Genomic DNA, 23,471 nt, shown 5'->3' on the forward strand with positions numbered 1-23,471 from the left:
CTCATTTCTTCCACCTATCTCTCCATAATTTCACCAAAACCTACCACACACACACACACACACACACACACACACACACACACACACACACACAGACCTGTATGCATGTCTGAGGAACAAGCCTCTATCAGGCCTGCAGAAGTTTTCTCGTCAAAGTTTGTCTCTCCCTCCAGTTTCCAGGCTCGTATTAACGGCTGCATGCGTCAGATGGCTGAGCTCCTCTACCAGATCAAAGGCCCCCCCAACCACAACACTGCAGAGGCAGACGCTGACAACATGCTGAGGCCCCTCATGGAGTTCCTGGATGGGAAGTAAGTGAGAGTGTGACACACACAGTGACTCCAGCTGCTAGAAGAAGCTATACACAGGATCAGATCTCTACTATACTTGGTTTGTTAAAGCACCAATAAGAGGTTAACTTTCCTTAGAACCTCTAACTCGAACAAACTCAAACAAGCAGGTGATCTGACCCAATGTTTTTCTGCAATGGAGGTTTTTCTTTTATTTGGGTTTGGTAAAGAATGGTAAATGGACTGCATTCATATGGCGCTTTATCAAGTCTTTACGACCCCTGAAAGCGCTTTAAAGAGCCTGTGACACGATTTTCCCCCATCATCCAAACCCATCAATTTGAGTAAATATTGTCCCCTTGAAAACCGTTACCGAACTGATTTTGGATATTTGTACTTTGATAACCATTAATCTGCCCTTCAATGTTGACCATTTCCTGGATCTTCTCGGGGATTCTTCAAGTCCCGCCAAATTATGGGTGACGTCAATGCGGGCACAGCGCTCCAGCTGCACCGTTCAGGATCCCAGCATCTGCATGTAAACGCACGATGGTGCACACAGCCTGTGTGCACCATCGTGCGTTTACATGCAGATGCTGGGATCCTGAACGGTGCAGCTGGAGCGCTGTGCCCGCATTGACGTCACCCATAATTTGGCGGGANGTATGACATTTTTGTTTTTTTAATTGCATTACAGAAAATAAAGAACTTTATCACAATATTCTAATTTTCTGAGACAGTCCTGTATGTCTTAATTATAAGTATTTTTTCGAGTCCAAAAAGGAACTTGTCGCTGCAACCTTCATGTTTGTGCTAGACTTTGATGATTGAAATATGAATGCATCTTCTAAATGCCTATGCTCTGTGGATACTGTCTAACATGGGGCACTAAGATTTATCAAAACACTTTAGTTTACGCACCATTGCTCCTTGTATGCTCGGGTTGGATGGTCTGCCCTGACCACCTGTAGTCTAAACTATTAGCATATCCTCACTTATAAGGCTATTATTGGTGTTCTATCATGTAATCTACGGATTTATATACTTATGAAAAATACACAAATTCATTGGCTTTCAATGAGGACTTGTTTTTACTAACTGTCCCAAAAGTCGACACTGAGCTGTTGAAAAGAGCGTTTGGTTATGCGGCTCCATTTGCAGATTTAAAGTGCTTCTTAATGACCGACAAGCAGGCAGCTCTCTCTGAAGATGCTTTGTATGATGTGGTTTCTGATGGTGACTATGATATGTTCACTGTTCTAGTTTTAATTTGTTTCTGTAACTGTGCTGCTGCATATCTTGGCCATGACTCTCTTGTAAAATGGTTTAATCTCAATGAGACTATACTCCTGGTTGAATACAAGTTGAATACAAAATAAACAACAGCCACCTCTAACTTAGTGCATTTTGCTTCATTAGACAAGACATGTTGCTTTAAGTTCTCTGATATTTGATGGACGAAGAAATGCATTTAAAAAGTACTGGCTAGTATGACATCGTTGTATCACATGGTTCAATGCGTGTTTCCCTTTTGAAATATATGTTTTTTTGTTATCAGGTTCAATTGTACCCTTTGGGGTTAATGAGAAAAACACTGTTTCCACCATTTTAAGGAAAATGGGGTTCAATCTATGCCACGCGTGACAAGTTTGCCATTTTATGTGTTGCCTTCCATGCTTGAAAAGCATTTGAAAAGTTCAAAACATTCTCTGGTCTGAAAAAAAAAATCTCCAGTCACTTTATATCCTGCTGTGGGCCATACCAGTGTATGTCGTTAACATCACACCTTTCCCACACATTGACCAAGAAAGCCTGGTTAGAACCCCTCGTTGATAAGTAACACCTGGAAAATGTCCCTTGTTATTAAACCCCCCAAAAAGCCGCATCGAATTTTGACGTTTGACCTCGAATTATACAAAAAAACGCTATCTAGTGGCCGCATGTTGACTTGAAAAACTCTCAGGACTCCATGCCAGATGATGAAGAACCACTGATGGAGGACCAGTGTTAGGTGTGTGTGTGTGTGTTTATCTGTTATTGCTCACCTGTTTTGCTCCCATCGACTCGAACATCTTCTCCAACAGGACCCTCATCTGCTGGATGTTGTTCATCAGCACACAGGGCTGGAGTAAGATAGATGAGGGAGATAACAGGTGTAACAAAAAGATGGAGACAGAAAGTCAAGAAGGCAAAGAAAGTAAAAAAACAAACATGAAAGTCATGAACAGACAGGAAGAAGAAATAAGCCAACAAAGAGGAAACAAAGGCGTTCAAGAGTTACAGAAGTGGGCAGCAGCATATAAAGTATGAATACACTCATAGAGAGTGCTTTATCTCTAGTGCTAAGTCTCTCTCTCTATCAAGATGAGCTCTGAATGAGGAGGTTTGGTATCAGACCATGCAGCAGTACTCTACTCACTATCTTTTCCTTCTCACAGTAGGAGGGAAAGCTCTTGGCCAGCACGACACAGTACTGCAGCAACACTTTGGTGATCGTCTGTGGAACAAGATAACACAGGAAGAACATGTTTACTCTGGGAACTTCTGGATTGTTGAATCTGAACACCGGTATTTACGTCTAGTTTCATTTGTTTGGTCAGATACGAAGGAAGGAAGAAGTTGCAGTCTTCATTATGCGTGGTGATTTGGTTGGCGGATGTAGGTTGGTAAAATAAAACTGTTCCTACATGAAAATGCTTATAACAACGTCTGTAGATCAGGTTCAGTAAGAGAGTCAAGATATAATTAAAGAGACATTAATGTATTTATTTAAACGTAGTTTTTGGGTCAATTTGGCCCCACAAGTGGCATCAAGTTCCGTTATATTTCAAGGAAAGGCAGACTTCTCTACAGCTGATACCTCCCACACTCAGCAACTCACATTAAAGCACTGTAGATGAAAAGCAACACAGGTAAGAAGGAAATATATGTTTTTCTTTCTTTGGGAAGAACAGTCTAACCCTAACCCTAAGTTCTGAGTATTTCCATTTAATGCTACTCTGTACTTCAACTTCACTTAATTTTACACGATTCAAATATTGTACCTTTTCACTTTTTTTGTTGGTTGAGTTACTTTGCAGATGTATTTTATTAATTTGAATTATAAATCAATGAGAATTCAACAGAACAAATCAAACAAATGAGTCAAAGTAAGCAGGAAGTCCAGTGTGTCTAGCCAAATTAAAAGTAAAGAAACTGGAGTTGTTTTGAGTGACAGTGTGAGTCCCACTGTCATCCTGCCTGATGACAGACAGCATTATGTTTATTTGGCAACATATCCTCAGTTTTATGTGATCGTTTTTGTTTTTACAAAGAACTTCCTGCCAATCAGAGTCTGTACGCGGCACTCAAGGGAGATTTTATCTCTCCTCCTGATGAGCAGTTTCTCCGGACAGTGGCTGCATCTCACTTTGGTTAAATGGATTCCTTGCGTCCCTCACTTGCGTCGTTTCCCTGCGTTTAGTCCCTCCCACTAGGGAAGCATGGAGAGATGCAAGGAAACCACGAGAAGCAGGGAAATTAGTTTTTTAAGAGCAATGGGACGTCGTTTCCTCCGGAGCGTCACCTGAAGCGACGTCCGTTTGTGACGAAGCCGCACAGCTGATCGTCTGACAGCAGCCAGATCAGTGCATGCGCTGCATCGTCCAATCAGTGAGCGATACACAGTAAGGGGGCGGGGCGAGTGTCTGAGGATTTCACCGGAGGATGGTCTGGTAGTTCCTCGGTTATTGCTCCTCCGTTATCACTCCTCGATCCTCCGGCAAAAATAAGGCCACTAGGACGCTACTCAAGATGGCGCAGACAAATCAACTTCCGGTGATACAGAGCCAGAGGAGCGACGAAATTAAAAATAACCGAAGTGAGAACCACCCATGGTTCTCTCATTTGGTTCAGCCATGTTGGTGCATTCATGAGCTTTAATTCCTTTTTTGGAAACAACGTTGATGCTTCGAAGAGTATGTTTTGTATTGAATTTCTCAGAGCGTTCCAACACCCATACTTAACCTTTTCACAAACTTCCATTAAAATTGGACCGGTAGTTTTTACTAAATCCTGACAGACAAAAAGTCAAACCAAGCCGAAGACATATCTTACATATTTCAAACTATTCCATGAAAAAGTGTATGCAAAAGTTCAATGTGGTTATGAAATCCATTATTTAGTTCTTCAGGATACACACAAAGTATTTTGGTGAGAAACAATTCATTTCGTGATTGTTTACAAACCACAGGGTACTAAATAAACCAGCGGGTTATTTATTGGTTGTGATGGTTACTTGGGGACAGGAAATTACAAAAAAGTGTTGCTGTGACTTCACAGCATCTCCAGATCGCTGTGAGAGATTTCCCTACTTTCCGCTGGGTCAGCCAGTTGGCCCACTTACATTCATGCATTAAACATGTGGCCTGATGGCTGTCTGCTTTATTTCCTCTCGTTGTACAGCTTGTCCCCCCCTTTATTTATTTTCTGCCACTGTCTGTCTTTGAGTGTCATCTCATACTTTTCTAAAATGAACTATGCTGGCATGGTGGCAGGGGGATTTTTTTGAATTGTAAGGTGGCCTACGCGTTACAAAGGCCCAACACATTTCCATTAGGAGAAACGTGCTGCAGTTTCGAAAATGATGCAAATAAAAAAACATAAAAGATCCAAAACATCTTCACCAACTTGAAGAAACATGCATAGCGTTCATTAAAAGTGCTGCATAAACATTCAATGAAAATAGAAAACGCTGCAAGAAGCTCAAAACACATCTGATATTATTGCAGATAAGCTAGCTAGTTAACGTAGCTAACCTAGTCATTTCAAATATACTGATAAAAACACTTCAAAACAGTGAGAGTGTTTTTATTTGCATAGTTTTAGAAACCTCCGCGCATTTCACCTAATGGAAATGTTTTGGGCCGTTGTAGCGCTTTGCACATGTCGACCACCGTAGAATATAGATGGAAAATGTGACAGCAAAATAAAGACGGGATGAAGGGACGAGAGGATGGTAGAAGAGCAGATGACAAACTAAAGACTGAGACATGGAGGACATGAAAAGGTAGACGGAGACATTAACAGGAGTGGAATCGAAATATCAGTCAAAGGTTGGGGACAGAGAGATTGACAGCTCAGAGTGATGGCTTACATTAGCCATTCTTTATTTAATTAGTCCTATATTGATCGAGCCATCTCACACACACACACACACACACACACACACACACACACACACACACACACACACACACACACACACACACACACACACACACACACAAATATACGTGCACACAACTCTTCTGCAGGGAAAGGTTTGTTAGATGTAATGGCCGTGCCTAAAAGCAGCTGCCTAAAATTAAACAAGAAGAAAGAAATATGACATCAAAGGTTCAACTACAAAAACACTGCACTGTATACATTTGGCAAAAACAGAAAAAACATAAACCTGAAATCAGCCAATATCTCAAAGGCACACAATATTCAATAAGTCCAATAAAGAAGAGTTGTGTCGGGAAAGCTCTTAAGATTACTAAAAGCTGCACCAGTGAGGAATTTTGATTCAGCAATGCCTCAGTGATGGAAAACACTTTATAAATCCTATTAAAAAAATTATATTTGTACTTTAGTTTCCCCACATCCACACATTAGAAAAGAAAGTGTTCAAACGTAGTTATTGAAAACTAATCATCTTAGTAGAGAGAAACTTAAAGTTTACTACATTTCATTTACAGGATATTTATGTACCAACATCCTCTAAGATATCCGTTGTTAAACTACCTAACTGGTTTATATTTGTCCCTTTTTACACCAAAGGAAGTCCTGTCGCCTGCAGAGCATGTGAGCGGAGCACCAGCATAGGAAAGAGCATAAGGAACCTTTTAAATGGAATGGAGAGCAGATTTTTCAAGAAGTTGATTTCATAAAATTTGATTTCATAAAAAAAGGCCTAACTTATTAACTTATTCTGCAGTTTGTTCGAGGATTCTATTATGTTTGTGGGTGACGTCAAAATACAATTGGACCACAGACATTGCAAGTTTCTTTGAAAACGGCCTATATATGTAAATAATGAGCATTCTTTCATCTTAAACATTTTCAATATAATATCATGTAAAGGAAAATCAGCAAATATAAGAATTTAAGAAAATATTTGGCATTTCAGCTGCGATATCTCCCTATCTATACGTTACATATGTGCGTCAACATTTCGCAGACATAGTTTCACATATAATATATGAAGCATCCCACCAGGGCTGCAGACTATGATATGAAACCACTATTTTCTTTGATAAACAAGCTCTGTTTTGATGCTTTTTTATGCATTCTGGCATTACATGCAAAAATCATTTCTCAATTGTTAGAACAATTTGAATGTGTAACTTTACCCACAAACACCACTATTGTAGAAATGTATCACAAGAGGTCTCATTTAATTATATATATGACACTTTAACTTTCTGCCTTGGGCTGATTTTCTCACAGTTTAAATGTTTCAGTTCTATGTAAACTACCCCTGTCACTCTCAGGCTTTTATCACACCTTTAATACAAAAGACTGGCAACGTTCTGTTCTGACCATTGTCAGGTCAATTATCATACGGTTGTACTTAACATGTCAGAGCTTAACCCATCTAGCCACCAATCTTCAATACTCTGTAATGTAATCACTATGTAAGATGACTGGCTAAGACCTTCCCCTTCCTGTGTCTCTTCCCTGTATAAAGTCATTGCTTTTCTGTGTAACTTGGTTCAGATTTCTTTGGCACACATTGGTGCAGGGTTACCTGGCCTTCCAGCTGGAAATATATAGATTCTGTTAAATGCTATAACTCTTTATTAAGTAACACAACTTTGGTTTAAGCTTGTATATTTGTTATTTTCTTACCAGAAGCTGATTAAGTGTGGAATTTCCACCACAACTACAAGATGAAATATGAATAGTAATGTAAGAATATTTACTCTCTCGTCTATATATATACCTCACCTTGGCGAAGCGCCGGTTGTAATGAGCCACCACAGCGGGGTCAGGGCAGTCCAGCTTCTTGATGATCTCAAAGCTCTGGTTGAGCTGAGTGAAGATGTCCACCACGGAGCAGGAGAACAGAGCATGCTCGGACGTCTGCTGGAACTGCAGGTTGAGGGAGAAGGACACAAAATGCAGAATTTTAGCTCACTGGTACCAAGGTTTCATTAAATCAAGACAGCAACTCTTCACATCCGCTCTGCTTTCTTCAAGATTCCTTACAACAATTTCCTCCCTGACTCATGTGTCCACTTAGTCTAATAACCTAATAACTCAAGCCATTCCTATTTCTATTCCTAGCTACCATTAATGTGAATGTGTGTAATTATTATCATTTCAGGGCACTCTGACCATTGCAGTTATTATTAGACATTTAAAATGATTGCTGGTCTAGGAATAAAGGGCTTATTTAACTATTGCACTATTCCTATTCTCGGATACATTCTTTAACAGTTAACTGTTCTTTTTGAGCGCAGATGCAAATATAAATGGTGACCAGAGGGGTCAGTGTGGTAATTAAGAGAACCATGCCATATATTTCCCAATTGATTGAGTCCTGCAGATGTATCCTGTGGTTACTCTCTTTTAGCAACCTTCAGACTTTGGATCCATAGTTACAGTTATATTAGAGCCAAAGAGGGCAGATAACCACTTAATGGTTCCTCAATAAAATCTGTCTCCAAATGGACTCCCCATAATCTCCGATAAATTGTAAGAGTTGTGCTATCAGGCTACTTAAGAGTAAAGACGTGTAGATAATGTAGTAATGTCATTTTTTCTAAGAGTATTTCCTGCATTTGTTTGCCAATTAAGCCTTAATAGGATATCAAAAACCCACCGCCACCCTAGCATCAACCTGTAAATCCTGTGGCTTTCCAGTTGCCATAGACTAAATGTTAGAAATATAGACACCCATTGGTTTATTGACAAGTTTGGCCATCGCCATCTTGTTTTTTTTTTAGGCAGCTACATGTTTAAAGTTATTTTCCTGAAAACACTGTGGAAACGTTAAAGTGGTGAGAAGAAAAAAAATACAACAACCAAACCTGACAACACCACTTGATAGCGACCTGTCAATCGCAAGGTACCCGTGCTCTAACTCTGTTTTATTGTCTATTTTACTCTAAATGGGAACATAATTTACAAAAATGTACAGTACATCATGTCAAATTGAAGAATTGAAATAAGTAATCGAGACCATAAACACATTGGAAAATTGTTTACTGAGGTAAAAAAACAAGTGTATAGACTTCTATACAATCAGACATTTTTGGCCATTAGTGGAGTTGCTCCCTGCTGGACATTAAAAAAAGAAGCATTAAGGCACTTTTGCATTGGCTTCACTTTTCAGAACTGGAGGTTGTCCCAGAAAGCACGTCGGCCATTGTAGCAACCTGTCATAATGGCCAAACTGTGGTATTACACGTCCATTCTGGTCAGTGACGTTAATTGGGCGCAAAAACACTTTTTCCCATTGACTTACATTAGAAAAGACATTTGTAAATGAGCGTAATTACGCTGTATGCATTTCTCTTTATACACCCATGCTTAGATGTGACTAGGTCAGGGCGGTAAAATTAACATCTTAGTTTAATGTATTATGCATTTACGTATATATTTATTTATGATTTACGTAAGTCCTTTGATGTAACTTCAATAAGCCTTGGTGGAAAGAAGATTCAGTTTTATACTTAACAAAAGCCGTACTTTAATTAATTTGAGGGCCAATAAAAAAGGGTTCCGGTAAATAACGAGCCCTCTGCGTTGACAATGCCATCTCATTATGCAAGCACACAGCACTGGCAGGTAACTTTTCGACAGATCTGAACTGTCTAAAAACAAGCTTCAATCCTCCGCTAGAAGAAAAATATGCTTTCAATTCAGTTTACACAAAGCTAAACTGCTTATGTGAAATCTTGTGTGATCATTGTTCTCTAATGACCAATAACAACTTTAGTAAATCTTACTATTAATTGAACTCCCCCCAGAGCCACAACAGACAGATAAAGTGCCTCGATAGGGACTAACAGGAGGATCGAGAAAACACTCGTCCATCATTCTGATAATGTAGGACTGGCTGGCCAAAAGCTGAACTCGAATATATGAATCAAAGCATTCTTGAACAAAAGGTCTGTTTTTCATTCTGTTTTGAATATCAGTGTTGTACAAAGCTGTGCTTTCTCTACTTATACCATACAATACGATCAGCCACTTAGAAAAAATTTGTCTTCAATGTGCTGCTGGAAGCTACAGATGTTCTAGAAGAAGCTCTTACATAATGCTAGGTTTGGTTATGCTGTACAATTAAGTAGGTTTTATTTAAAAAATAAACCAGTTGCCAGTTTTTTTAATCACACGCAGGAATCGTGAGCGACCTTTCAACATCCCTCAGTGTTAATTAGTAGCAAAAGCAGCCTTATGGTTCTTCTAATATCATGTTACCATTGTTTCTCAAAATGTTAATAATCTGTTACTTCTCATTCCCCTCTCACATCTTCTCCTGGTTGTAAACTATCTCACAGTTCATGGATGTTGTGCACATCACAGAATATGAATTCTTACATTTATGTAATCTTGTAAAAAAACAGTCATAACTGTTTGGATCAAATGTATTATCTCAACCAATTGAGATTAAAAAATGAGATTCATAATATTGCCTTCTATCTGAAAAAAAAGGTTCTGCAGCACTGACAGGATGAGAAAGATAGAGACCTTTTTGATCACTAAAGCATGGAAACATGTCAGAGTAGAGGCACAAAATATAATAATGAACCGCAAAATATGTCCTCATAAAAGAAAGGATACTGTGTAAGGTCGAAGGAACAGTCACATGCTGGATTTTAAAACGCTTGAGGACAGTTTTTGAAATATTTCGGGGAAATCTGACCATAAAGGCATGGCTCACATATTCTTTATTCAAAATCTTTTTTGTAATCCTAGTTTAGTAGATGGTCAATTGACCTTATCCAGTACACATGTTAAGCTCCCGTTAATATGAGTTATTCACTGAACTGTAGGTCTAACATTTGGAGCATGATGAAAATGATGAGTTTTGGATTTGTTTGTCTTTATTATTACAATGTTCTATATCCCTAACCACAGCTACTACTGATTATTGTGTTTAGTCTGTAAGAAAACACAAGTTGTTGAAAGCCATAGCCGTGGGAACATGTTTCAAATGGGGGGTGCTGTGGGGATGACACCAGGGCTGGTTCTGACCAATGTGCTGCCCTATAGCAGACCCAGCGTCATGGGCCGCCCACCCAGGATTTGGGCCCGCCCACCCAGGATTTGGGCCCGCTGTTTTAGGCCCAATCCCAAACCACTCCCTCGACCCTACCACTCTCTCGACCCTACCCCTCCGTGACGGAGTGAACTCCGTATGTAGCCACACTCGCAACTCAACGAGGCTNTAAAAGGCTTGCAATATTTCAGTTGATTTGTAATGAATCCAGAATGTATGACATTTTTGTTTTTTTAATTGCATTACAGAAAATAAAGAACTTTATCACAATATTCTAATTTTCTGAGACAGTCCTGTATATATAATCACAACATATTCAATAACTGTTTCTGGATTTTGAATATCTGGTCTAATGTTTGCTTTAAGTTTGAGCTTACAGAAGTTCACACCAAAGGCTTTTCTTGCTATGGTGATGAGAGCGCAAGAATCCTGCTGGAATTGGTACATCTCAGTATTGACAGACACATTTGGTTCAACTCATCATCCACCAGGTGTGACCTAATAACTGAAATGCAATTATTTTTGGCTACAAGAGAGGCAGCAAAGTGTTTTCATAAAGACATCTATATTCTTTCGTTTGTTTGTGCTTAATTTCGCCATTTTGTGTAACGTGCCACCTTTGAGTAATGTGGAAACCTTGAAAAATGATAGTAGAAATCTACACTATATACATAGTGATACATTCCACCTCTTGTATCTATCTTGGGACATTAACTTGACTATTTAAATTTGAGGTAATCTTATGAAATCTTTTTGTAACATAACAGTGGATTAAGCTCTATTATAGTAGCTGGTTTTGTCATTGGTTTGCCCAGAAATTGTTTTTTGTAAGTAAGGTGAGAATGAGCGTCTTTCTCTCTCCAGTTAACTGCTGAGGAGGACAGGGTATGTCAGGTTTTTTTTTTACCCTCGCTCCCCTCTCTCCTGTTGTTCCTGAAACAAAAACATCAACAACCAAACACTCCCTGAATCAAATACCCGCCCTGAACCCCTTGTTACCCAGCACTGTATCTATTTTTAGTTGAATCCTGATATCTCCTCCTCCTTCCTATACTCCTAGTATTTACTCCCACAAATAATATGTTCCATCTTATACGGTGTATATGCAAAATAAATCTACTTTTCAATACGCCGCTGCTTCTTTCCAAAAGCTTGAGAATGAGGAGGAACCCGAGGAGTTAGATGAGGAGGTGGGTCAACCTGTCGACTGTCACAAACTCAAACTAATCGTTCAATTTAGAAAAAATTACTTTTTATTGCTTAAACTGTTTCACTTGTCTCACACACGGGTGTACTCAACAACATAAATCAATCATTGTACATGCTAGCTCACTGACATCTTTAATGTTATTGTCTACTCCTGTGCTCATCTTTCTACATCAAGTCAAAACTAATTATGTTAGAAAGGTTTAGGTTAGAGTCTCCGAAATATAAAGAAATACTTATTTATTTTTCTTTACTTATTATTTTGTAATAGCAAATGCACAACATAGCTAAACGTATGTGGACACCCAAACATTAATCGTCAAATATCTGTATGCTGTCACATTAAAAAGGGGTTTTCCCTTTCTTGTATTGTTTTATATTGGTTTTGGTGCATGTAAATGGTCTGCAAAGGCTCCTCCAGACGGAGGTTATCTCCCACAAACACACACACATAAAATAATGGAGTAACTTACTGGCTAATTTCATATATAACATTGTAAATATGGTAGATCACTTTGTTCATTATAAGGATGTTTGTAACAAATGAATGAACAATGACTTTGATTGGTGGTTAATTTAGGAAGTTATAATATCCTTACTTAAACTATGTGTCATGTACTTTCAATGGCTTCTAGCTCAACCTGAGCACAGCACCACACCTCAGACTGTATCTTATGTTTTAGTTTTATCTTTTTGTATTCATATTTTCTTCGTCATACTCTTTTTTCATAATTTGTTTGTTTTTATTTCCATACCATCTCCACCAGGCTATCACTGACAATGAAGGGGAGGATGACATGGTGGGTAGGCAGGCTGCATTAGCAAAAGCTGCCTGTAACAACAACAACAAACCTTTTATATCATTTTGTAAATGTCTTTTATTCTTTTTGTCTCAACTCACCTTTGTGTCTGATTGTTTTTCCCTTGTATCTTCAGTCTGGCTGCTCAGACTCAGAAGAATCTGAGGTAAGAGGGAATATCTGAAGCAAACTGATATTTAAAGCCTCAAAGAATACAGTTCTGTAATTTTCCTGAGCTCTTCAAATATAAAAATTAAGTGAAATCTTCATTTCAATATAAGGAAGCTAGATTGTGGAGATTCCACATAGTTTTAACCTATAAATCATCTCGTAAAATGTTCATTAAGAAAGGTTATCATTGCTTTTTAATAGAGTAAAGTAGACAACTTAAAATGTCAAAGCAACTGTCTGCACTAGATTGTTGAGTTTCTAGGTCAACTAAAATGCTTTTAGGGAAAACTGCCTACATTTGAGCCAACTAATAATCTTTTGTTGAGACAACTACAAGTTTTGAGTTCTTCATACCAAGAATTCCATTATTATTTTTTAAAGAATTCAACGGGACAAGTTGTGCCAAATAATATTGTCATAAAAAATAAAAAACTAGTCCATCAAAATGACACAATATTTAAAGAAAGTGCTAACTTCAGGAAGATAAAGTCCAGTTTAAAGCAGGAGAGATTGCCGCAAATGTGGGAAATCGGAGTGTAGATGAAGACCCCTGCAGATTTCCGTTGGAGACCCCATTCTTTTGCGAATCAAGCTTACATAACTTAGTTGACCTAAAATCTATAATTTTTTAAGTTTTGCCAACTTAACTTATGAAAGTAGACAAACTTTACACAAGAAACTTAATACAAATTGTTGACATAACTACTCTGATGTTGTTAGCACAATTCAATATTTTTAGTTTACTTGACTAAAAAAATCATATTCAGGCCAACAATTTCCTTTGTTAACGGACACATTACCTGTTCTCCTTTTCTCATTCGATGAACTTTCCAAGTGTGCATAGTAGTGATGTGTTGCCGCCATATATCTGACTGTCGTTTTTTAGCCAAGTGACCAATCATATGCAATAACGAAACACCTTTAAAGCCCCTAAAATATATATTTTTCAATAACATTAAATATCAATGACTAAATAGTCTAAAACCAAAGTTTAAAAGCGATTAACATTAAAAACTCAGCTTATCTACTCCTTTGTGACTGTATGACATTTGTGGTTGAATTATGTGATTGATTCAACCTTAGATTCAAGCTTTGGTTAGCTTAGCTTAGGATCTTAGGTTTGTGCTTAGGGATTAGTTACTATAACAACCTAACCTGGAGAGAAAAAACGTTTAAATACATGTTTTCATTATTTTTTGCCTATTATTACCCCAGCAGCTTCTCTCTGTGCACAGCTGATAAATCTCTCCACACCCCTGATGCCCAAATGTCCTAAATAAAGCCTCAGGCAGCACAGGCTCCTAACACATTTACTGCTGTGCGCTAACATAGCCTCCCTCCTAATGAGTGCTTAATAGACCAGACAGTGGGCTGCAGACAATTACGTTTGATAGTGTATAAAAGTGTTGTATTTAGTAGCCACTAAATGGCTTCTTGGTTTTTCAGCTGACTGTGGGGGGGTCAGAGAATAAGAGGGAGTCTGACTTGGGGCAGAGGGTGAAAAGTGTTCAAGTTTAAAGTTACTTATCTTAACAGACATTAACATTGGGATGTTTGTGAAGATACACATAGTGTTATGGGCCGCATAAATGTGCTGCTTCTTTGTTATGGTTTCCTTTGCATGAGAGGATACTTGTTCTCTGACATACATACGTATACATATGATTTGTGTATAAAAAGGCCTAAATGCAGTGCTTTGATTGCCCTTTTTATATTGATTTATGATGTGAAATTATATCCTTTTTCATCAATGTTTTATGGCAAACTTCATTGGACCAGAGACCATTTTAAAACCTGTCATGCTCCTTGGTGGACTCTTTCCTCATACAGTTCAAAAATGTATGTGTTGGACCTTGGAGCTTTTTTAATGTAATATTTCCATCATAAAGGAGCTGTTTATAGAAAGGAAAGCTCAAGCTTCTTAATCATTTTAAGTAGAACCCCATTGCACCCCATGATTCAGGTTTTTTTATTTCATCTCCGTAGTGTTTTGTATTCCTTTTAGAGTACAGATGAGTCATAATAAGGGTGAATCTTTATATCATGGCTTGACAAACCCTTCAAGGGGGGGTGTTGCTATTGTGCTAATAAGACAATGGAGTACTACGTGTGCTTTATCACTAGCACTTCGTCTTTTGACTTTGATAAGACCAAATCTAGACACTGAAGACATTTTTAGAAAGTAAGAACATTTTGTCTTTACAATGGGCAGTTTTGTGTGTTACCTAGTTTAAGTGGTAAATTGGGTTTAGCTAAGGTGGAAAAAGGCACTGCTAATACTGTCCTGTTTGTCCTGTCCTATCTGCCCCGTCCTCTCTCCTGACTTATCTTGTCTGCCTTTAGGTTGACAACAAAGAGAAGGAGAATAAGGTTGGTTGCTCAGACCCAATAGGTAGCGATGTGATATTTATGAACACGCTTCAAATCAGGCCTTTGTGCAGCTGGGACTTAGTGTTTTGTGTGTTGTGCTGTATTTGTGAACTAGACTTAGCTGTGTATGTTTTGTTTTTATTTATGACACTAAACTCCAAGCGTCAGTATGAAGTAGATGAGAAGCTAATGTTTAATGAGTTTATAGTCAAATGTACCCAAGGCTACCTGATTTGACCCCAAATGGTTATTAGATGAAACAGATTGAATCATCCGATCTGTGTCACATTTTGCAGCTTTGTTTTGTCACTTCCTTTATAGTCTAGTTGCCAGCTTAGTAAACCCATGTTGAGTACCCCATAATTTTATGTTAGAAATGTATAGTACAGGTCCCCAGCTCATAGAAGTTGGGTTTATTAGCATTGATGGCATTAAAGCCTGTGTGGCGAATATAAAAAAATGGCTTGGCCGATTTGTACAATTTTGGAGTGGTTTTGTGGGTTATAGAGGTTGCTGAGTCCATGTCTGATATGTTCAGGATACAAACTTGCCGTTTAAACCAGAAAGTGGAAATATTTGTACTTTCTGACTACCATGAGTAGTGTTGCGGCCATTGGATATAGAGATCACAAAATTAAATTGATCTGTAGGTTGTAACGGTATTTGGGCTTTTTTACTGCACCTCAATGTTATAGTTTGTATCTACAGTAAGTTGTCTACCATCTGTCCTCCTGTAGGACGAGTCCTCAGGCTATGATGACAGTGAGGAGGAGCAGGAGAAGGTTTGCTTCCCTCAAAATAGATATCCATAACTAACCGTTCCTTCCTCTTCGGCCAGCTGTCCTCTCAGAGCTGGCTGAATTCCTCACATATAGTTCATAAGACCTTTCATTGACTTTGCCGTGTGTTCTCTGTGTGTTCTTGTTTCACATTTTGGTTCCCGTCATCATACACCACAAGTTATTGTCCTCCCCACGCCTTCTATTTGTTGTTTTCTGTGTTTCTTTCTTAATGTCTTTGTTTTTATTCCTCTCTCTGTTGTCCTAAAGCTTGATAAGGAAAAGGTGAGCCATCAGCCATTGATGAAAGCTGAGACGGTTTCTTTTTATTTGATTGACAATTGGTTATTTTTTCTTTGTTTGCACATCTTCCTAATCTGAATCTGAATCCTAAGCATTTAGAGATGGCTGTGTGTGTGTGTGTGTGTGTGTGTGTGTGTGTGTGTGTGTGTGTGTGTGTGTGTGTGTGTGTGTGTGTGTGTGTGTGTGTAATGTTCAGCAGGTTTCTCCCTGATGGTGCTTTGCACTATTATAGAGCGCCTGTCGAGTAATTCCTCGAAGAAACCCCCAGGGTGTCGGCTCCCACCATGCCTGGTGTTAATGATTAGTATTTTAATGGTTTATCAGTACACTATCTCTATCCCGTATGACGTTTAAACATAACGCTGTGAAAAACAAGTATCAAAGCTTGTTTGAGCTATCACCCCTCAGTGTGATATCAAACTGTATATAAAACCTGAAGATCAGCCACACTAGACCTAAAGGAGTCTCACAGGGAAGCGACAATAGGCTTTATTAATATCTGAGTCAATGTCAGGAGGGAACAAAGGGGAACGGTGAACTTAATCAAAGTGCCATAAAGACTGTGTCTGCTATAATGTAAGTGTGTGAATGAATGTGAGTGCTATGTTTATATTGGAGATACTGGCATCGTCGCTCACTCACAAATGTGTGTCCTTGCAGGCTGAAAAGAAAGACAAAGAGAAACAGGTTGGTGTCTAGTTAGGCTTCAGCTTTTCTAATATCTATTCCTTTTCTTGAATCTATTCAAATCTGGTCTTATTCTCCTGTAACAGTATAAGCATTTTAACTCAAATATTCACCTAAATGTACCACACCATTAAAAGCTAGTTCTATACAAACAGTTTGTGTCTGACAAAGAGAGAGCATGACGGTGTTGGCTTTATATCAAACATTTTCTTTTCATTTTCTGTTTTTCTTTCGCCCCAAGGAGGACGTTAAAAGCAAACAGGTGGGTGCTCCAAACGCAGATAATCAGCCTCACTTAGGGAATAACCAGTAGCAGCCTAATAAAGGGTCCTATAAGTATCTTCCTCATGTTTTTCACATATTAAATTATTTCTATTGATGTTTGATGTCCTACCCACTTGGACTAAGGCTTAATGATCTCCTTGCATGAACTGAATATTAAAGGTCACCTATCATGCTATTTCTAGGCAATAGCATAGGTCTCAGATATATACAAATATATAAAAGAAATGTCTATGAAGTGTTTTGCTCAAAATACCAAACAGATCCCCCATTCTAGCCATGCCTCATATCCCTCTATTTCACTTCCTGTTTCAAAAGTGCTGATTTTGGGTATAAAGCTTTAAAAAAAAAAAAAGATAACAAAAAGAGGGGCGGAGCTTATGCCTGCTCATGCGGGAGATTCTACCGGCAGATTCTGCCGTGATAAAACGCCATATCATGGATTATCAAGGATTATTTCTGAAACGTATGGAGGCGCAAAGGCCTTTCTCCTTGCCAGTTATGACCACAAGGTGAGTTCCTTTTATTGCCTGGCTTCTTCGCACACAGTATGCTCTGGGCTGATTAAGACTAAACACCACTTACCAAAAGAAGGTTAAACATTAAGTCTGTTCTCAGAGTAGCCCTTGTATATTTATTTTAGCATCCCAAAAATAGTTTTTTTACTAAACTTATGTGTTACATAACCTTTCAAAAATATAGTGTCAGAATATAGACTCCTGCAAAATGTTTTCAAATAAGATATGATTCAACTTTATTTATACCAAGGGTAATTGTACAGAAGTTGCATCAGTAAAGTGGGAAAGGATACAGATTAGTTTAGGGTATCAAATCAACACAATGTAACCAAATCGAAGGATCTACCATGTGATGTTAATGTAGACGAAATAGGAACTAAGTTTAAAACAGGTGATCTTTAGGTTTTTAGAACAAGAAGTGAAGAATATCAGTGTGAAAAGACTTAATAGTTTGTTAGAAAGATCCTAGTTCCCACGAAATTCATTAAATCATATTGACATAGTGGAGAGTTTGGACAATGATATTATCTGAATCCAGTAAATGATGGGACGGCATCTCTTACAACAGCAGAGCGTTTCATATGAAAAATCTATTAATACTTTAACACTTTATCCAGTCTCCTCAGGACTGTCAAAAATGCCATCACCGACTAATTTCAAGTCGTCTTGGGCGGTATTGGGTAAAGTTTTTCAAACCAGAATAAATCGGCGCCTGGATAAACCTCATGGCTACGATACTGCCCACTGCGCAGAGACTAATAATCACAGGGTTACAGGAGTAAAGAGGTTATATAAGCGTGAACACACCCTCTTCTGACAGGGTTTTTTAACATGCATAATGTTGAAAGACTCCAATCAAACTCTGTATTGCAGATTGTACGCTTGTAGTGTATTGTTAGGATAAGTTAGTTAAAGTGGACATATCATGCTATTTTAGGACAATACATAGGTTCTCAGTATATATACATTAATATATAAAAAAAAACAGTGTCTATGAAGTGTTTTGCCTCAAAATATCAAACAGATCAACCCATTCTAGCCATGCCTCAGTATCCCTCTAGAAGGTTCTACCGTAGATTCTGCCGTGATGAACGCCATATCATGGATTATCAAGGATTATTTCTGAAACAGTATGGAGCTCAAAGGCTTCCTCTCTTGCTGGTTATAACACAAGGTGAGTTCCTTTTTATGTCCCGCTTCTTCACACACATGCTCTGTGCAGTACAGGTTAGCTCTGAGTGTTAGCCATGCTAATGTAAACATGCACCGACCATATTACCTCCAAAACAGTCGGACATTGTTTCTGATAGCAACTTTCTGATAGTGCTGTGGGTCTGCATTGCCGATATGACGTCATATCGGACACAAATCTGGATCAGCTCTGTTGTATCCACGTTTTTAGAGATGTGGGTACGGAGGAAAAGACAGAGGGTTGGTTTTCTGACACTTTGTGAGTTCCCTGACACACCGGGGACACATATTTATGTATAAAATACATTAAAAAGTGCATTTTGCATGATAGGTCCCCTTTAATAAAAAATACTGTCAAACGTGGAAAAGGAAGGATTTTTTAAATGTGCTTTTGAATTTACTTTGGGCCTGTATGAGTACAAAGTGGTCGACCTCATCCTGTCAATAATTCCAATCCATTTGCTGCCACTGTCGACTCATACTTTTCCCAGAATTCAATTCAAAGTATCGTTCATATATACCAAAAACTTGATTAGGTCACTGGATGAAGCAGCACCCGTTGATTCAATTTTCCAGGAAGAACCTTTCTTTCTCAGCTTACTCATTTTGTTTGTGGGTTGTGACATTTAAATTTGACACTTATCATTTCCCTCAACATATCTTGACTGATGTTTCTTTTTCTTATTATTATTAGTCAAAGGAGGAGGTGAACAAGGTTTGTCTGTCACAATCATCTTCATTTTTCCTCCTTAGAGATGTTCCAGATGATTCACCTCTCAAACTACTCCTATAGATTACCCTGTTACCATGGTTCAATACTCACCCCTGTCTTACAGTCAGACTGCTGTACATTATTGAGACTGCAGGTAGTACAATATTAAAGCAGTCACTTGAATCAATCTTGTTAAACCCGAGCCAAGAGCCCTTTTTTGACCACAAAATAAATGTAAATGGAATCTCTCTATTTGAATTATTTCATTCATTTATTCAAGTGTCTTAAGTTAGTATTTCAATATATTGCCCTATTATTAATAAAAAACATGAGTCAATCCTGAATTTGTAAAAAGCTAAGGGATACATTGGAATGTCGGTTAGTCTGCAATAAAATAGGGTAAGTTGTATTCACTTTTCACAGCATTGCAGTGAATCGTCATAAAATTAAATAAGTTATTAATTATTTCCAACATTTGGAAAGTGATGCTGTCATCTGGCACCATATTATTTTGGTTCTTCCATCTACACACAAAGTAGCACGCATAAACACTATATGAGAAATGATGCTCGTGTTGCAGCTGCTTATCTTGAGTGTGTTTGTTGGTAATATATATTTTACCGAAAGCCTCGTAAATGATCTTTGGCCATGAACCATCCATCTTAATTAGCTAAGTAACTGATAATTCATTGTATCAGTTCACTATCGTCCAACAAATCCTGTTTGGGATGAAGTCAGTGTGCAGCAGTGAAACATAAGACTTGCACAGGTGATGTCAGTTTCCCCCCTTTGTTTTGTAGGATGCCAATAAACCAGAGGCAATAAACATCAAGCTTTTATTGAAACACCCATTCACCGTACCCAATCCACAATATCATAAAACCCAGCATACTCCATCTGCATATCTACAGTATGACCAACCCTGTGTCTGTAATGCTATGGTTTGTGTGTATTGTGTGACTTCTCTCGTTTTTTCTTTCTGTCTTTCTGGAAAGACTGAAGCCACAGCTGCGACAAAGAAGGTACAGTTATGTGGTAGAGAGAGATAAGAAAGTCGGATAGACACATAGTGTTACCCGTTAGTAATTAGACACTTCTAATTTTAGTCTGTGATTCTAATGAGGTGTGCGTGTGCGCTCGTTCGTTCGTTCTTGCACACGCTTGTGTTCTTAAACTATAACTGCTTAGTCATTCACTTTTTGGTCCCTCTTAAAATCTTGAATAATTCTGAAATAATGACACATGAACTTAGAATTTGTAATTGGTGTTTAAAATGATCTATACCTAAGCATGGTATTTTTACTGTATGAACCATAAAATGGGTTTTACAAGAGCAAACACTAGATAAGGTAAGATAAGACTTTACTAATAACCGTAGGGAAATTCAGGTTTTGTAGCAGCAACAGCAAGGTAACACAGGATAGGTAAGAGTACATACAGGGATAATGTGAATAATTATTTTAGTAACGGTATAGATTAAAATAACAACAATTTAATTAGGTTGGGCTGTAACCATATAAACAGATGGGAATAATAGTTAATATGATAAAAAATATAAAACGTCTGTGTGCTGGTGCAAATTCAAAGTACATACAGTATAGTGCCAGTTGTTATATTGGGTGTAGTCTCAGTTGAGTGCTCCTCATCTTCACTTGCTCCTCTAGAGGGGATGGTATTGGTTTGTTTTTGTGTTGTCCATGTTTTCTTTAATATTTGCAAAGGGTATTTTTAGGTTCATGAAAGAAAATATTGTCAAAACTGTAGTTCACAAACCAATTTGTTTGTTGCTAATTCACTTCGTATAAACCATCCATGATGAAAACTCACCCAAAAGACAAAAACATAGAGGCTAATTTGGACAACAGCTAGCATGTGACCAATAAAGTGGTAAGAATCCTAAATACAAAACAGTTAGCACCAGTTCTCGGGTTGACCAGATCTTATTATTATGTCTTCAATGTACTCACACTGATCTCGATTTGTCCTCCTGTCTCATATTGGAGTTTTTTTACCCAGTAACTGAATTAATCTCACAGGCAAAACTCCCTTGTCCCACTCACCTCCATAAGCCTATAAAACTGTTTGACTATGCTCAACACTTGCAGTTTACATAAGGACAGCTGCGTACTTTACATTTTTGGAAACAGACCAAGAAGGGGGCGTGTCCAGGCTTTCACTTCAATCAACATTTCTCAATTAGATTGAGAGATACTAAAACACTGTCACTTCAAAGTCATTGCCCTCTTTTAGTCCCATTATATGTTGTGGCACTTTGCCCAATGTCCTCTATCTAATAACACAGTAGAACAGTTATCGATGGCACAGTTTCTACAAAGACACTTTGGGATGTCTTATCTGGCAACATCTAGCCACTTGGCTTTGTAGCATGTGGTGCATACTTGAGGTACAGCGTAATAATGAGCGCCAGGTTGTATATCACTGGTTTATGGAACGTCTGGTACCAAGTCCTCAAGGCCATTTTATCCTTCAAACTGAAAACTGCAACCACTTAAAGCTGTATGTGGACCGTATATAAATTAATTATAAAAAGCTACCTGGATGACAGTAACTTATAACTATTATACCGTGCTAGCACTTTAACAATAAATGTGAATATAATGTAAATGTTTCATGTAAAAAAAAAAAAATGGGAGGTTCCCTTGTATTACAGTTCCAAAGAACTTGCGTGAAAGCATAGTGTGAAATAAAGTACTGAACATGTGTTATTCTGCTTAATCAGACATGATTTTAGCCTACAAAACTTATTTTAAAATGTGTTTTACCTATTTGATTGCATAAATTATTGCAATGCATCGAAATGTTAGATAGTTTTAGAGCCCAGTCTGCTCTGATTGGTTAACTGTCCGGCTGTGTTGAGATTGGTCAACCGCTTAGGGATGTCCCGCCCCTTAGCCAATCACGTACAATGTGTTGGAGTGCTAGCCAATAGAAGCGCAAGTGTTACATTGTGATTTCACTGTTACAGAAGTAAACAACGGAGTCCAATGGAGGCTTTTCAGGCGCCAAAAAAAAGCACAATAGGACCTCTTTAAGCATTAATCAGCACTTTACTTAATTGGCCTTAAGATGTTACCTAATTCCTTTGTATGTTCTGGCATTAACATGAGTCTGAATCAAACCATTCCAAACCCACCAAGACAAGTAGATCACACTGTAACATTGGCTAGACCCTCCAGAAAAACGCAGGCAAAAATCTTTTTTTTTCAACTTTGTGTGGAAAAATGCGGGGATTATGCAGCCTTTTGATAAATATGCGGCCTGTTAAAAATCTGCGCCATTTTGCTGATTATGCGGTAAATTCTGCGATCGCAGAATCGCATTTTTCTGGAGGGTCTAATTGGCTGGTAGAATGGCCAAACAAATTGGCAAATCTGTACTTAAAGTCAGCTTTCCTTGTCCAAAAAACATTTGTTGGACCAACAGGGCTCACAACACAATCCAATCATTACAATGGCACCACAAAGGAAGAAGTGCCAGCAATGTATTTCAGCCCTGGATTATCTTTGCTTCCAATGCAGTCAGATGCTGAAATAAACCTGAGCAGGACATGTGATTCCCTGCCAGATCACCTGATCTAAGTCTGACTCTTAGCTTAAAGGTAACTGTAATTGGGACAGTTCCTTTTACTTTTTTACTTCAATCAGGAGAGACGTGATGTATGAAATACATGTTTATTATCGGGACCCATGACATGCGGGAATAGTGATTGACGTATAACAACAAGTAACTGTAATGATGTTTTGGCGATTAGGCCCCGGGTTTGCAGGATGATCATTCAGGAGGGAAAGAACCGCTCTGATGAACCCCCAAAAGAAGTGAAGTATGAAGTACTGAGCTGTGGGCAATTCTTACCTTGCGGCTGGCTGCGGAGATCTATGGATTTAAT

At 38.3% G+C, this 23,471-nt stretch overlaps 1 protein-coding gene across 1 annotated transcript in view; it reads left to right on the forward strand.

Moving 5' to 3' along the window:
- The window catches only part of LOC104944421 (protein unc-13 homolog B-like), a 37,071-nt gene that overhangs the window by 467 nt on the left and 13,133 nt on the right, over positions 1 to 23,471 (forward strand). The window contains exon 3 of the mRNA XM_010769948.1: positions 174 to 311. Within this exon, the coding sequence (XP_010768250.1) occupies positions 174 to 311 (138 nt within the window). The remainder of the gene's footprint in view (positions 1 to 173; positions 312 to 23,471) is intronic.

Source organism: Notothenia coriiceps, unplaced genomic scaffold (assembly GCF_000735185.1).
Source record: "Notothenia coriiceps isolate Sejong01 unplaced genomic scaffold, NC01 NC01_scaffold00008049, whole genome shotgun sequence".
Classification (NCBI taxonomy): Eukaryota; Metazoa; Chordata; class Actinopteri; order Perciformes; family Nototheniidae; genus Notothenia; species Notothenia coriiceps.